The sequence below is a fragment of the Nicotiana tomentosiformis genome, chromosome 5 (assembly GCF_000390325.3).
Source record: "Nicotiana tomentosiformis chromosome 5, ASM39032v3, whole genome shotgun sequence".
In the NCBI taxonomy this organism is placed as follows: domain Eukaryota; kingdom Viridiplantae; phylum Streptophyta; class Magnoliopsida; order Solanales; family Solanaceae; genus Nicotiana; species Nicotiana tomentosiformis.
The window spans coordinates 103,509,348-103,525,312 of NC_090816.1; the positions used below are offsets into that span (position 1 = coordinate 103,509,348).

General features: G+C 35.3%; 1 protein-coding gene across 1 annotated transcript; it reads right to left on the bottom strand.

The window, feature by feature from the left end:
- Nucleotides 1–3,285: 3,285 nt before the first annotated feature.
- LOC104110190 (transcription factor MYB53-like) lies at nucleotides 3,286–4,820 on the bottom strand. The gene is made up of 3 exons (XM_009619637.3): nucleotides 4,627–4,820; nucleotides 4,310–4,439; nucleotides 3,286–4,180 (listed from the first exon to the last, which is right to left on the bottom strand). Exons 1-3 carry the CDS (start codon nucleotides 4,757–4,759, stop codon nucleotides 3,445–3,447), a joined length of 999 nt encoding a protein of 332 aa, XP_009617932.1. The 5' UTR covers nucleotides 4,760–4,820; the 3' UTR covers nucleotides 3,286–3,444.
- Between the last annotated feature and the right edge of the window lie 11,145 nt (nucleotides 4,821–15,965).

Below are 15,965 nucleotides of genomic sequence, written 5' to 3' on the forward strand. Positions count from 1 at the left end.
ATTTTACCTTTTGATATGACTTTATATATAGCCACATATATATCATAGTCTATTTAACACTACAAGTTTCAAAAATTATATAGCCAGTAATTATGATATTTTTTGGACCACAAGTTCCATAAGTCTTCATTCCTGTCAGAGCGTTGTCTCAAATTTCTATATCTCGTATTCAACAACTATCCTAAACTATATGTAAAATTTAATTTACATATAGGTAGTCAAGACTTGTGGAGGAAGAAATTGTGATATTACATTTGTAGTTGTGCCTGCGCTCACTCAGGTACGGAGCTAGCATAGAGTTTACCGGTTTGATCGAATCCAGTAACTTTAATACAAATTTTATATTTATCTTAAGAAATTTATTTGAATATGAACAAATTATTAATTTAGAACCAAATAATTTAAAAGAATTAGAATTCTGAACATAAATTTCAAATCATAGTTCCGCATCTGACCTAGCTCTTTTTAAGGGAATAAAGAAGTGAAAAAATTCTCTGTTTCAACAGACCATGAAACCATATACTGTATCCATGCAATTTAGTTTTTCTTCGATTATGACAGTCGAAGTCAAGATAAATGGGTTAGGGAAGTAGTAGCTATCCATTTCAAATCATTTGCAAAAGACATCAAGCGAACGAATTCTTAATTAATTAAACCTTTGGTTTTCCTAACTACTTTGGGTCCCCCTAATTATCATTGAGAATCATTTTACGTCACCCTTTTTTGACTTTATCATCTAGTCAACTCATCCACCCTTTCTTCTTCATGTATCCTTTTTCCTTCTTCCCCTACCATGATCTCTCTCATGTTTATTAAAGTCCAAACCCTAAAGGCTGGGGAAAATATATTAAACATGTAGTTTCTGCAGCTACTCTCTCAGAAAGTCAGAATAGTAATTAATAAACAACTTCGTAGAAATTAAATACCCAAACCTTTAACGAAAAAATTATCTATAAACATGTTTGAGCCGTTGGATCATCTTCTCCTAGCTACATGAAATTTAGTCGCACATGTATGATTTTCGCCAAGCAAATTCAGAGAATAAGAGAGATTAATACGCGAAAAAGAAGAGATTCAATATTTAATAGATATACATAAATAAATAGAAATATTTAACCTTATATACATAGGGTATTTTCAGTGAACTTCTGCTCCTACCTCCGCCTTTCGGATTGATGTCATAAATAGACTCTAGATATAGTAATATGATATAGGCTTCAACAAATTAGTTTTATTAATTAAGTAAATAATTGTGCAGAAACAATATATGTCAATCAAGGAAAAAATAAAAACATCGGAATGGGACCAAATTAAAAAAAGGCCTATTAAAAGTCTTAGGGGTCGTTTGGTTCGGACATGGATATTCTGGGATTATAATCCCACATCCTATATGGGATAGATAATACCAGGGGCGGCCCATCCATAAGGTAAGTAAAGCAATTGCTTTAGGCCTCACATTTGTGGGGGCCCTATTTTTTGTTATACCTAATAGACTATGTATAATTTAAAAAAATAGTTTTGTGAAGTGAAAAAATTTGATTTCTTTCTTTAACGAGTATATAGAAGAAGGATTTACAATTGCTATGATTTCTGCCACGAAAATTGCACTTGAAATGAATATTGAACTCGAATTTCGTAAGAAACCTATGATATATAGGAAGTAACAATTTGGAGAATGTTGATTATAAAATCTCAAAATCTTTCGAAAAGTCCTTTGGAGTTGATTACTTTATACATAGTAGACAAACCTATTTTTATCACTTCAAAATAGATTTGAACAATTCGAAGTATATGAAAATACTTTTGATTTTCTATTTAGCGGTAAAAACTAAGATCACTAGATGATGAAAATTTAAAAAATATTGTCTTAATCTTGAATGTTCCTTAAAGCATAATAATCAATTCGATATTGATGGTTTAGATTTATTTTCGAAATTAAAAATATTAAGAAAAATAGTACAATTAGAAGATAACAGTTTAATTGATACACCCGATCAAATAAAAAGATTTGATTATTTTTTCAATGCCTATATTACTTATGGAATAATGTTAATAACTCTTGTTACCATCGCTTCAGCAGAAAAAAAATTTCAAAATTAAAATTGATAAAATCTTACCTAAGATCAGCAATGTCTCAAGAAAGGTTAAATGGATTAGTTATACTGTCAATTAAGAAAGACTTATTAGTAGTTATTGATTATAAGAAAATTATTAATAACTTTGTATCTAAGAAACACTAGAAAAAATAGACTTCAAATAAATAAATAATATTTTTTAAAAAAAAACAAATTAAGGCCCGTCATAAAGTTTGGCTTTAGGCCACAGAACTCGTCCGACCGCCCGTGGATAATACTATGATTTGGTACAAAAATAATACGTATTGTTTTTAGTTAATTGAATTTATTCATTCTGTCTTTCTTTATGAATTTTTATAATCTACGGAATAATAACCAATTATGGGATAAAGTTTTATACCGGGATCATTATCCTAACCCCAGTAACTAACTGACCCCTTGGAGGTTTTCTTGAACAAAGACAACAATCCAGTATAATCTCACTAGTGGGGTCTGGGGAGGGTAGTTTGTACGCAGACCTTACCCCGGCTGTTTCCGATAGACCCTTGGCTCCCTCCTTCCAAGAACTCCCCACCTTGCTCTTGGGGTAACTCGAACTCACAACCTCTTGGTTGGAAGTGGAGGGTGCTCACCAGTAGAGCAACCAAATTCTCTCTTTTACTTTTTTTAAATATTAGTTCTAATCTTTGAAAGTTCTCAGCAAGAACAAAGAAACTTAAGAGAGACGAAAAGAGAAAGACCAGTGAAGGGACAGTGGCTGTTTGTTTCTACTTGTTTTCTTCTATCCCTTATCATTCCCTATGATTTTCTCCTTCCGGTAGGACAACAATACGAGCATATTTGCTAATAAAAGTGAATATATATAACTCCAAAAGCAGCCAACAAGAAACAAAACAAAACAAAAGACAGAAGCTAAAGTGCTAAAAACCTATGTAACTTTACTTTGGACTGCTCCAATTTGGTTGGTATTATGTGCATGGTTCTAGTTTACGTGCTTCTTGTCTCCATTCAGCAGCTTTTTGCATGATTATTACAAAATCATTCATGCCTTACCCTACGTAGTATCAATCACTACCAATTCATGAAGGAAAAAAGAATAAAATTTTCACTAACTAATTAATTCAGAAAAAGAAGAAAGATTATGAGTAAAAAAAAGGAATATACAGAAGCCTACATATACTACATGTCAACGCATTCTTATACACAGTAGTATTAAATAATTGACAGTATATGTTCTATAGAAAGAAAAAAAAAAGATTCAAACAAGGGACGGAAAACAACTAAGGAAAAAAAAAAGTAAAAAAAGTGGTAAAACAAGAAACTCAAGCCTTTCATACTATATTGCTAGTAGTGATATATAATTAACAGACTATGGAATATCATGGAACAAAGAGTCTTCAAGGAGAATCTCAGGCCAGGCTCCTCCAAATAAAGAAGTACTACAATTACTATCCCCAGCTATATTAATATCATTTATTGCTGCAGCTGCCGGGGGACGAGGAGATGGAGATAAAGAAGTTGGAGGCCATGGTGATGAAGTAGGTGTCATGTTTTGATCATCTCGGCTTAGAACAGATAATTGAATCATATTCTCTTTATTATTCAGAGATGTTAATTGGAAGTTACTGCAAAGAGCAGGTGCTTGTAATTCAGGCAAATGAGAGAAAGGGATTGAATCTTGAACAGCTCGAAGACTACTTGAAGGTAGTATTGATGGAATATTATTCAAGGAATTTTCCAAGTGGTTTGTGCTTATAAATTGGCCATCTTTCATTGAGTTTAAAAGAGTGTAAGCTTCCACATCTGCCATATTTGGAGTAGTTGGAGGAGGTTGAAGAAGGTAATGCAAATATTGAAGTGTAGCCATTTCTGATTGTAATCTCATAGCTTGTCCTTCCAATGATGAGTGATGTTGTTCAACTAATAACTCCTTCAAATTAGCCAAAGCTATAAGATGAGGTAAACTGTTAAAGATATCGGTCCGAGGCCGATGAGTCATTGGATCATACCCCATTTGTATCAGCTTCTTCTTCAGATGCGTGTTCCAGAAATTCTTTATTTCATTATCAGTTCTTCCCGGTAGATGTGTTGCAATTGCTGACCACCTTAATTAAAACAATATGTGAGTATATTTATTTTCAAGAACCTACCTAGTAGCTAGCCAAATTTATTTTCTTTCAAAAAAAAAAAAAAGGAGCTAGGAAAGAGAAAGAAAAAAGTGATTGAATATTTACTTGTTGCCAAGAATAGCATGAAGATTGAGGATTGTTTGTTCTTCTTCTTGAGAAAACTTGCCTCTCTTGATATCTGGCCTTAGATAATTAGTCCACCGCAATCTACAACTCTTTCCACATCTATTCAGACCTGGGACATGCATTTACAAGAAGGTTCAAAAATCATATGAGAAATAAAGTCGGACGGATTTCATCACTAAACAACATATTTCGTAGCGACAGATTATCAAAAAATTGATATGAATTTCGTAGCTAATTGCAGTTCATTTTATAGTGAATTAAGAATAAGTTGTTTATATGTGTAAAATTGTATGTACCTGCAAGTTTAGGGAGGGCTCTCCAGCTGCCATGGCCATGCTTTTTGATATGGTTGATGAGTTTTTGATCTTCTTCAGGAGTCCAAGGACCTTTCTTAAGACCACCTTCATCACAACAAGGAGACCTTCCCATATTCTAATTAATAGTTGATTTTTGGGGCGCTGCCTCCTTCTAATCCTACCTAATAACTTGATTGCATTATGCTTATATATATATATATATACACACACTCTTTCCCTCATTTGTCTTCATGTTGTATACCAATGAAACATGACATACGTGGGAGCTTTGTATTTGTTTTCTCCTTTAATATGAAATGCCACTTATACCCCTCAATGTTTGTCATCTAGCTAGCTACTTTGTTACTATAGACAGGGAGAGTTAATTTATCTTTAAATTTCTTGGTTTTGTTCCCTTCTTATAATAATGAGGAAATAAAAGTCTCCTCCAACTAAATGATGAGAAGAACCACCCTTAAAAGCTGAATAATATCATCCATGCATCCTCCCATAATTAATTATCCTGAGTTTGAAATCCTTTTTATTCTTGCTAATCTTGAGTTTGAACTCAACAATTGTAATATATCAGTAATCTAATTAGGGAATATATTTAGACCTATAATCGCCAAATTTAGGAAACATCAAGGACGACAATACTTTTCATCACTAATATTTTAGGTACAGTATATACTGGGTGGGAATTTAAATGATTTCGACTTAAGTATCATATTCACGATCTTATTAATGTAAACACGAGACGATCGATCACATAGCTAGTGCTTATGTATTAGATTGTTCTAATTTTTCTGAATACTTTACCAAAAGGTTAGAGTTAAATGTTCAAAATATTAGTTACATGATTCGTTTGAAACTATTGCCTTTGCATTGACAAAATGCCAACTTTATTTGGTAAGCTATATTTTGATCTCCAAAAATGTCTAATATATTACGTACCGTACAATTTCTTTCACCATTTTTCTCTGTTTATACGTCGTCCGTTCCCGTGGAAACCAATAGGAGCACGTGGATAAAGGAGGGCTGATTTGCAAACCTATATATACTTACCAGCTAAGTCAATTATCAAATGAAAGGATTAAATAGAAAAAGTATTTAATTTATATATAACGTTAGTGTAAATTATTTTTGTGCTATTAGTATAACTTAATGTGACAGATTATTTATTATTTTGTAGATATTCACTTATAAATAAAGACTATTAAGGCTGCTAGCTGTAATTATCTATCCAACTTGATATTGTTAATTAATTTATACTATGAGTGTATAAAAGTTGAACTCAGAAAAAAAGTGAAGACTAAACAGAAATAAAATTGGAAAAAGAGAGAAGTCCTAATCATGGTAAACAGGTGGCGGCTGCGTAGTGGTGGGAGAAACTGATCCGCTCATGCACGCAAGAGGAAGCATTCTTTCGTCACATATGGAAATTGCATGCACTTTTTATATTACCAAAACGGCAAAGGGCCAAATAAATCTTTCTATTTTGAAAAATGGTCTTAAAATAGTTTTCGTTATACTATAAGATTATTTATACCCCTACAGTCATACTTTGAGTTTAAATATACCCCTCATTTAAACGGAGGGACACGTGTCATCATCCTGTTGGTCAATTTTAAATATCTCCTAATTAATTAAAAAAACCCATTACCCGTACCCGAAAAATATTTTTTTTTTTTTCTAAAAACTTGAAAAAACTAAATTACTTTTTTTACTAAAAACCGATAACAACGAAAATATTTTTTTTTCCAGTTTTTACAAAAACACTGCTTTAAAAAAACTAAAAAATATTTTCTAAAATAATATTTTTGTATAAACTGAAAAAAAAACTGAAAAGCAATTTTCTAAAACAATTAAAAACTGAAATATTTTTAACTAAAAACTGAAAAAATATTGCTTTAGAAAATTGCTTTTAAGTTTTTTTTTAATTTTTACAAAAATATTGTTTTAGAAAATATTTTTCAGCTTTTTTTAAAGCAGTTTTTGTGTAAAAACTGGAAAAAAAATTTCGTTTTTTTCAATTTTTAGTAAAAAATATTTCAGTTTTTTCCAATTTTTCCAAAAAACATTGCTTTAAAAAATTGATTTTCAGCTTTTTCTTTTTCAATTTTTACAAAAACATTATTTTAGAAAATATTTTTTAGTTTTTTCTAAAGCAGTTTTTTGTAAAAACTGAAAAAAAAAAAGTATTTTCGTTTTTTTCAGTTTTTAGTAAAAATAATTTTAGTTTTTTCAGTTTTTACAAAAAAGAATTGCTTTAAAAAATTATTTTTCGGATATGGGTAATGTGTCTTTTTAATTAATTAGGAGATATTTAGAATTGACCAACAGGATGATGACACGTGTTCCTCTGTTTAAATGAAGGATATATTTAAACCCAAAGTATGACTGAAGAAGTATAGATAACCCAATAGTATAACGAGGGGTATTGTTAGACCATTTTCGAAAATAGAGAGGTATATTTGACCCTTTCCCGTTACCAAAATTACATTTACGTTGCATTCATCAAGGAACATGGGTTCTCCTCCTCTCTTATTTTGTTGTCCGCCTCTACCATTTCCCCATCCTCTCAAAAAGTATGTGTCAAGAAATTTATTTTATATATATAATTACAAATTAAATTTAAAATTTTATTATATACGCTTAAAGTCGTCGTTCTAAAATTCACAACCCATATAATTTAAAAAAATTATGACTCCGCCTCTGCCTCTACCTTGGGACGGAGCTAGCCCTTCAGCTACGGGTTCAATCGAATCAGTAGCTTTGGTTCAAACATTGTATTTGCATTATTAATATCTAATGAATACATACAAATTATTGATTTAGAACCTATTAATTTAAAAGAACTGCAATCACGAACCCACAAATTTTAAATTCAAACTCTCCCTCTTACCTCTGCCCCGCTTCTTTCAGCCACAAAACCACAAAGTGAAATAACGCCAATGAAATTTGTAGGTCTCTTATGGCGTCACAATTTTGTGTACTCTAACTTATACTTGCATTTTGGGGAACTCTATCCGAATGAGTGGCCAAACGATCCAGTCCGTTGGATGAAACCTAATAAATTGTTGAAATTAAGCTAAATTTATTGACCGTTTAATTTTTTATATCCCATTAATGTAATTTAATTGGCTATAGAAAGTAAGTATCCTACAAAGTTATAATCAAATTAGATGTGAAGATTGCTATTTTTGTATAAATGTAAAAGATTATTGTAGATTAACTACTAGTGAAAAGGTAATCAAATTACGAAAACTTTTTTTTTAACATTAACAGCATATGCAATCGAATTCAACTAACTTGAAAGTGAGATTTTTTTGGTTGATTGGTTGAATTAATTTCCCATCTCGACTCCAAACTCCTTTGATCAGAACCTATTCACCGTTTAGAGTACGAATAATATCTACATTGTCGCGCGAGAGAGAGAGTTTCAACTCCTCTTGTGGTACAGTGAACTCGTTGCTAATACAAAGTAAGTTTCGTAAGTTTCCATATTGATTTGGGCAGGTTAAATTTGAACTAGTAGAAACGTGGAGTTGATCTACAACTATGGGTGGGTTCCCAATACCGAATACCGGAAAACTGCACCAAATCGAAAAGTCAAACTAAATCGATTAAAAAACCCGATGAGGTTTGGTTTGATTTGGTTTGGTATTGAATAAAAAAAATCCGAACCAAATCGGCATATAAATATATAATTTTTATATATAATTTTAAGACCTTATATAGAATTTTCTTTAAAAAAGTGTCTAGAAATAATGAAATTCTCTTATGGGATGTAATATTTAATAGAATATAAAGTGCTCCAATTTTATTAACTTTAAATAATGTGTTGTATGATCACTTTCTTATCAAATGTTATTGAAATGTGTCAATCTTTTTATTCTTCCATATTCATATGTCAAGATCTATTAATTTCTTATATCTTTTTCGAATTTGAAGTGGTATTTCGATAAGTGAAAGTTAAATAGAACATATCATTATTTAGGTATCATGTTAATTTTTATATTTAATTATTAAATTCAGTTAAATTTGAAAGTGTACATCAACGAAGAGTTATTGTCTGACAACTAAAAAATTAACTATCATGTGCTAATAAAATAATTCTCTTATAAGAATATTTTAATAAATTATATATTTGTCAATTGTTTTAATTTTTATCAATTATATATTTACTTATCAAAAATTTAACAAAGTAAGATTGGCATATTATTTATGTAACAAAAAAAACCCGGAAATCCGATAAAATCGAACCAATCCAAATCGATATAATTGGTTTGGTTTGGTTTTAATAAAAATCGAACAAATCCGGTCCTTGTACACTCCTATTGCTAATCATAAGCACTATTTCTCGTAGTAAAGCACAGTTAAATAATTATAAACAGAGCATTACCCTTCACTATTTATCCAATAAAAGAAGGATTATACTATACAGTTTACATTTACTCAATCACAAAGAAGGAAAGCAAGAGAATAAGATCACTGGAATCGTTGTTCCATGTGTTTCTCATGTGCAACAAAAATTAAGAGCACTGGAATCGCTCTTCCATGTGTTTCTCATGTGCAACAAAAATTAAGAGTCTGTTTGGAAAGTCACCTAGGAATTGGATTTTGGTGTAATTGGGTATAATTACATAGTTTGGCATGTTTGTCTGGTCAAGTAATTACTTGATCAGCATGTAATTTGGTGTAATTGGAGAGGTGTAATTACACTCTCCAATTCTCAAGGGGGAGGTGAGAATTGGTGGTAATTACACTGTATAATTACAAGGTTACTTTTTAATTTTTTTCCTTTTTGTTTTTATATTAATTTATTTTCTTTATAACTTTTTATTTCCATTATTATAATTTTTTATTTTATTTTACTTTTTAATTTCTTTTTTAATTTTAAAATATATTTTTTGTACATTATTTATCTTTTATTTACCTATCTTTACTTCTTGTGATTTCATGTAATTGCTCGTATATTTTATTTCTTATTTGTTTTATTTTCTTCATTTAGTGTAACTGCGTAATTATTGTAGTTTTTAAAACTACACTTCCTAATATTAATTAGAAATAATGAGCCATTAACAAAATTTGGCATATAATGAGTAATGTCATTAAAGTAGAATTTTGTTGTTGAATGAGGTTATAAACTTATTATGTTTCCTAATCTTAAATTGTATTGGAATTTATTTTTATTATGTTGGAATTTAACATATGTTTAAGTTTATTTTTTTGGACTTGTTTTAGTAGTATTGACTTGTTATTTGACATTGCATGTTGTTCATATTTTAATTAGAATTGAAAGATTAGTTTTGTCAAACATTTACATAATGTTATGACATTATATTTATAACTATTAATTTATTTTATCAAACATACATTGCATTACATGATGTTCTTACAAAACGTATATTTTTAGTTTTTATAATTAATTAAACTAAATATATAAAAATTATTTTTACAATATTAGTTGTAAATATATGATTACTAATTAGTGTATATTCAAGAAAAAATAAGTATCTTAAATACCAAATCTAATATCATTTATACTTATAAAAAATTATTTATCGGCATATATTTGTTATTTTTAACTTTAAAGTTTTGATAATTCATTTAACATTTAATCTAACTGTGTAATTATACTTGTGCAACCAAACAGTACGCTTGTAATTACACTGTAAGAGTTTGTTTGAAATGACACCTTCTGTAATGATCCGACCGGTCGTTTTACTTTCTAGATCCCCGCTCCCCTAAATAAGACTCCATGTATGTGTGTTTAACTTCTTTATGACTTGCGGAGATGGTTAATTCGGAATTTGAAAGGGGTCGGGTTGAAATCGGTACACTTGGTTCCTTAGTTTGGCTTTTATAAGGCTAAGTTTGACTTTGATCAATATTTTGAGTAAACAACCTCGGAACCGGATTAGACGGTTCCAAGAGGTTTGTATGATAATTTTGGACTTGGGCGTATGTTCGGATCGGGTTTTGAATGATCCGGAAGTATTTCGGCGCTTAATATTGATAGTTGGCACCTTGAAGGTTTTAAAGTTCTTTAAATTTGGTTTGGAGTGGATTTTGATGCTATCCATGTCCGTTTGGGATTCCAAGCCTGGGAATAGTATTGTATGAAGATTTAAGACTTGCACGCAAATTTTGGAGTCATTCCAAGTAGTTTAAGTATGTTTCGGCGCGTTCGGAGTAATTTAGAAGGATTTGAAGTTCAGAAGTTGATTCTATTAGTTTTGGGTTGCGATTCTTAGTTTTGATGTTGTTTTTCACACTCCGAGGGTGCGAGCGAGTCCGTTTTATGATTTCAAACTTGTTGGCATGTTTGGACGGGGCCTTGGGCGCCCCGGATACCATTCAGACGATGCGCGAAAGTCGTTTAGCCATGGAAAAACAGCTGAAGCACCCAACTTCTGGTGTAATCGCACCTGCGGAGGACCAGCCGCAGGTGCGAGCTCGCAAAAGCAAACTAACAGTCGCAAAAGCGGCCCAGTGTGAGTTGCCTAGGGATCGCAGATGCGGAGCATGGTGCGCACCTGCAAGCGCGTAGGAGCGTCGACAGAAATCGCAGTTGTCCGTAGATGCGGAGGGAGGCAGCCTGGCCATGGTTGCAGATGCGCGAGTCGAGCCACAGAAGCGGGCTCGCAGATGTGTGACTTGGCCGCATATGCGATGGGCAAATGGTCAAGTGTGTTAGGCAGAAGCGGGAAGTTGACCGCAGAAGCGGAGGTCCTTCCGCAGGTACGGAAATACCGCTGGGCAGAAGGGTTCATTTAAGTCGGGAGTTAAACCATTTTTTACTAATTTCTTTCATTCATTGGGCGATTTTGGAGCTTTTGCAGAGGGGTTTTCACCTAGCACTTTGAGGTAAGTGATTTCTATACAATATGAGTTTAAATTATAGATTATGAGTAGATTTTAACATGTAAAATTATAAAAATCATGGGTTTAGATGAAAAACCTAGGTTTTGATAAAAATGGGATTTAACCACGAAAATGGTTATGGAATGGAGTAAAAATTACATATTTGAGTTTGTGAGATTATGGGTGACAACTTTCTTTGAAAATTTCCAAAATTCGGGCATGTGAGCCCGGGGATGAATTTTAGGAATCTTTCATTGGGGTTGGGTAATCACTCTAATAGTTAGAATATAAACTTCTGAACATGTATTGATTAATTTATGTAGCATTTGATTAGTTTTGGATTGTTCGGTACCGAGTTGAGGCTTTAGAGTGAATTGAGGCCGGAAAGTGAGCATGTATGGGCAGTCGTAGGACCCAAATCATGAATTATTTGAAATGTTTGCACCTTACTCGTTAATTAAAGTGCCTAAATTATATTATAACATGTTAGAGGAATTGTGAAAGACCGTTAATAAAATTTGTATTACACTGTGTATTAGCCTTTAACAATGTTTAAGTCAAATGTTTGTAAAGTATCCTCTCTTCTTGTGGAGCGGGCCGAACGCCTCGACAGTAGATAGATGCATCTATGGTTCATGCCGCTCGACCCTCGGCAGTGTACACATTATTCTGGATCGGGCCGTACGACCTCGGCATAATCGTGCATGATAACACTTGATGTGTAATCATATATTTGATATTCTTCCTTGGCTTGAGAGGCAAAATTATATAAGTTGGAAATTTATTTAGAACTTACCATGTGTGAAAGGATTATTTACTTTCTGCTTATTGTTGAGTTATTGTTATTATATACATAACCCGTGCTCATTTAAAATTCTGTATTTCTTTATTATTAGCCCATAGTAAGTGTCATTGTCGACCTCTCGTCACTATTTCTTCGAGGTTAGACTTGATACTTACTCGGTACATGTTGTTTATGTACTCACGCTACACTTCTACACTAACCGTGCAGGATCTAAGGCAGGTGCATCTGGCGGTCCTACCGGCACGCATCCTAGATATCCCGAGGCCTAGTAGTGAGCTGCTTCATGAGCCGTTCTGCAGCCTCTAGAGTCTCTCTTCTATATTTATATTCTATCTACTTTGTTTCGGACAGTAGTTAGAGTTTTGTATATTCTACTAGTTGCTCATATACTTGTGACACCAAGTCTTGGCACACACACTAGTAGACTTTATGATTTTAGAGTACTTACATCATTATGATTGCCATTTAGTTGTCTTTATTGTTATTAAATTTCTCACTCCTTAATTTATTATTAAATAGAATTTAATTACTTGAAAAATATATTAAAAGGGAAATAACATGGTTTAGTTCACTGTTGGCTTGCCTAGCGGCAACGTTGGGCGCCATCACAGCCTATAAAGGAAATTGGGTCGTGACAACATGGTATCAGAGCACTAGGTTCACGTAGGTCTCACAAGTTATGAGCAGGCCTAATAGAGTCTTGCGGATCGGTGCGGAGACGTTCGTACTTATCTTCGAGAGGCTATAGGGTGTTAGGAAAACTCCTCTTTCTTCATCTTCTATCGTGCAGTTGGTGTTGTACTAAGTATTTTTCTCTCATTCTCTCACAGATGGTGAGAACGCGCATGGCAGATGTTCCAGACCATGGAGGAGCTGCTCTCCCTGTTGCTAGAGGCCGAGGGAGGGCTCCAGTTCATGGTAGAGGACGAGGGCGTCCTAGAATTGCTCCAGTTACACCACCAGTAGATCCAGTAGAGGACCCCATTATTGAGGAGAAGAGTGAGATTCCTGCAGCAGGACTAGCCCCGGTAGATTTCATGTCTGCACCGGGATTCCAGGAGGTCATGGGCCGTATGCTACGGTTCATGGATTCTATGACTCAGGCTGGTTTATTTCCAGCAGACCTTGCCACATCTCAGGCGGGAGAGGGAGCATAGACCCCTACCGCTCAGGCTCCAGGACATGCGGATGCCATATATCAGACCTCGGGCGCACTACTCATGGGCGGAGCTCAGCAAGTTAAAGCAGCTATACCTGAGCCCATACCAGCTGCGGCCGGTGATCCGCATAGTCTATTGGACAGATGAACTAGGCTACAACCTCTTGTGTTTGGAGGTGAGCAACACAAGGACCCCCAGGACTTTCTTGACTAGTGCAGGGACAGACTGCACAACATGAGGATATTAGAGTCCCATGGGGTAGATTTTACTACATTCTAGTTGGAGGGCAGAGCCCGTAGGTGGTGGCAGTTATATCTTCTCGGAAGATCAGCAAGTTCTCCTCCCATGACTTGGGTCCAGTTCACAAACCTCTTCTTGGACAGATATATTCCACCCTCTCAGAGGGAAGAGTTGCAATTTCAGTTCGAGCAGCTCCAGTAGGGCCAGATCTCAGTGACCGACTATGAGGCAAGATTCTCTGAGTTATCTTGCCATGCACTTATGATACTTCCGACCGATTGAGAGAGTGCGGAGGTTTGTTGTAGGTTTACACTCTGTTAGCGAGGCCACTATGGCCCGAGAGATTGAGATGAGGACTTTTTATGAGCTAGTTGTAGAGATAGCTCGGAGGATCGAGGGTGCACATCAGCATGGTCGGGAGCAGGCTACAAGGGATAAACGGTTCTGGTATTCTGGAGAGTTCAGTGATGCCCCGACTTGGGGCAGTGGTTAGTTCGTGAGGGGTCAGTCTAGTAGGCCCACATATCCAGCACTGTCGCCTCCTCGGGGGTGCTCCAGTGTGACCTTATTTCAAACCCATGCCAGAGAGTTCTTACCGCTCGCCAACTATTCATGGATCCTCCAGTGGGTATTCAGGCCATCAGATTCAGACTTCAGGTCAGCAGTCCACCGTACCAAGAGGTTATTTCGAGTGCGAGGACCTTAGTCACGTGCAGAGGTTCTGCCCCAAGCTTCGAGAGAAGGCAGTGCAGCAGGGTCAGCAGCCTATGATTCCAGCACTAGTTGCCCCACCAGCCATCCGGCCTCCCAGAGGCGGATGGCAGGTGGGTAGAGGCCATCCTAGAGGTGGAGTCCAGTTGGGTGGAGGCCAGTCAGGTGGCATTCCAACTAGGTTCTATGCTTTTCCATCCAGACTAGATGTAATGGCCTCAGATATCGTGATTACAGGTACTATTTCTGTCTATAGTAGGGATGCTTCGGTACTATTTGATCCAGGGTTTATATATTCATATGTCTCATCTCTGTTTGCTCATTTCCTAAGTGTTCCTCGTGAGTCCTTGGGTACTCCTATTTATGTGTCCACTCCATTGGGAGATTCTATTGTTGTGGATAGGATCTACCGGTCCTGCATTATTATATTTTGTTGTTACGAGACTAGAGCGGATCTTTTGTTATTCGATATGACCGACTTTGAGGTCATCCTGGGCATGGACTGGTTATCTCCGTATCACTCCATCCTTGATTTCCATGCCATGACTGTTACCTTGGCGATGCTAGAGTTGCCTAGATTGGAGTGGAAGGGCTCGTCTGTCAGTGCATCTAGCCGGGTTATCTCTTTTCTAAAGGCTTGACACATGGTCGAGACGGGTTGTTTGGCTTATCTAGCTTATGTTCGAGATACTACCACAGAGACTCCGGCGATGGATTCAGTGCCCATAGTTCGGGAGTTCTCCGATGTGTTTCCTTCTGATCTTCCAAGCATGCCATCAGATCGTGATATTGATTTTTGTATTGACTTGGCTTCAGGTACCCAGCCTATATCTATTCCACAGTACCATATGGCTCCGAAAGAGTTGAAGGAACAGCTTGAGGAGTTTCTAGCTAAGGGGTTCGTCAGACCGAATGTGTCGCCTTGGGGTGCACCGGTGTTATTTATGAAAAAGAAAGATGGAACTATGTAGATGTGCATTGATTACTGCCAGTTGAACAAAGTTACCATTGAGATCAAGTATTCGTTGCCGCGTATTGATGATTTGTTTGACCAGTTGCAGGGTGCTAAGGTGTTCTCTAAGATCTACTTGAGATCGGGGGTACCATCAACTAGAGATTTGGGATTCCGATGTCCGAAAGACGGCTTTGCGAACTAAGTATGGCCATTATGAGTTTCTAGTGATGTCCTTTGGCTTGACTAACGCCCCGGCGGCATTTATAGATTTGATGAACCGGGTGTTCAAGCCTTATATTGATTCGTTTGTCATTGTCTTCATTGATGACATTTTGATCTACTCACGCATTATGGAGGAGCACGAGCAACACCGTCATGGTGGCACTGAATCTGATAGCATATTTTGACACCGTCACGGTGCCCTGGCGCAACTGTTCAAACTCTGTGCGCAATGTATCCCGGAGAGTCTGGGGAACAAACTCTTTCAAAAATATCTCCGAAAATTGAGCCCAAGTTGGTGGCATTGCACCGGCTGGTCTACCTTCTTCATAAACTTGCCATCACTGATATGCTGCTCCTGACAGTTGAAATGTAGTAA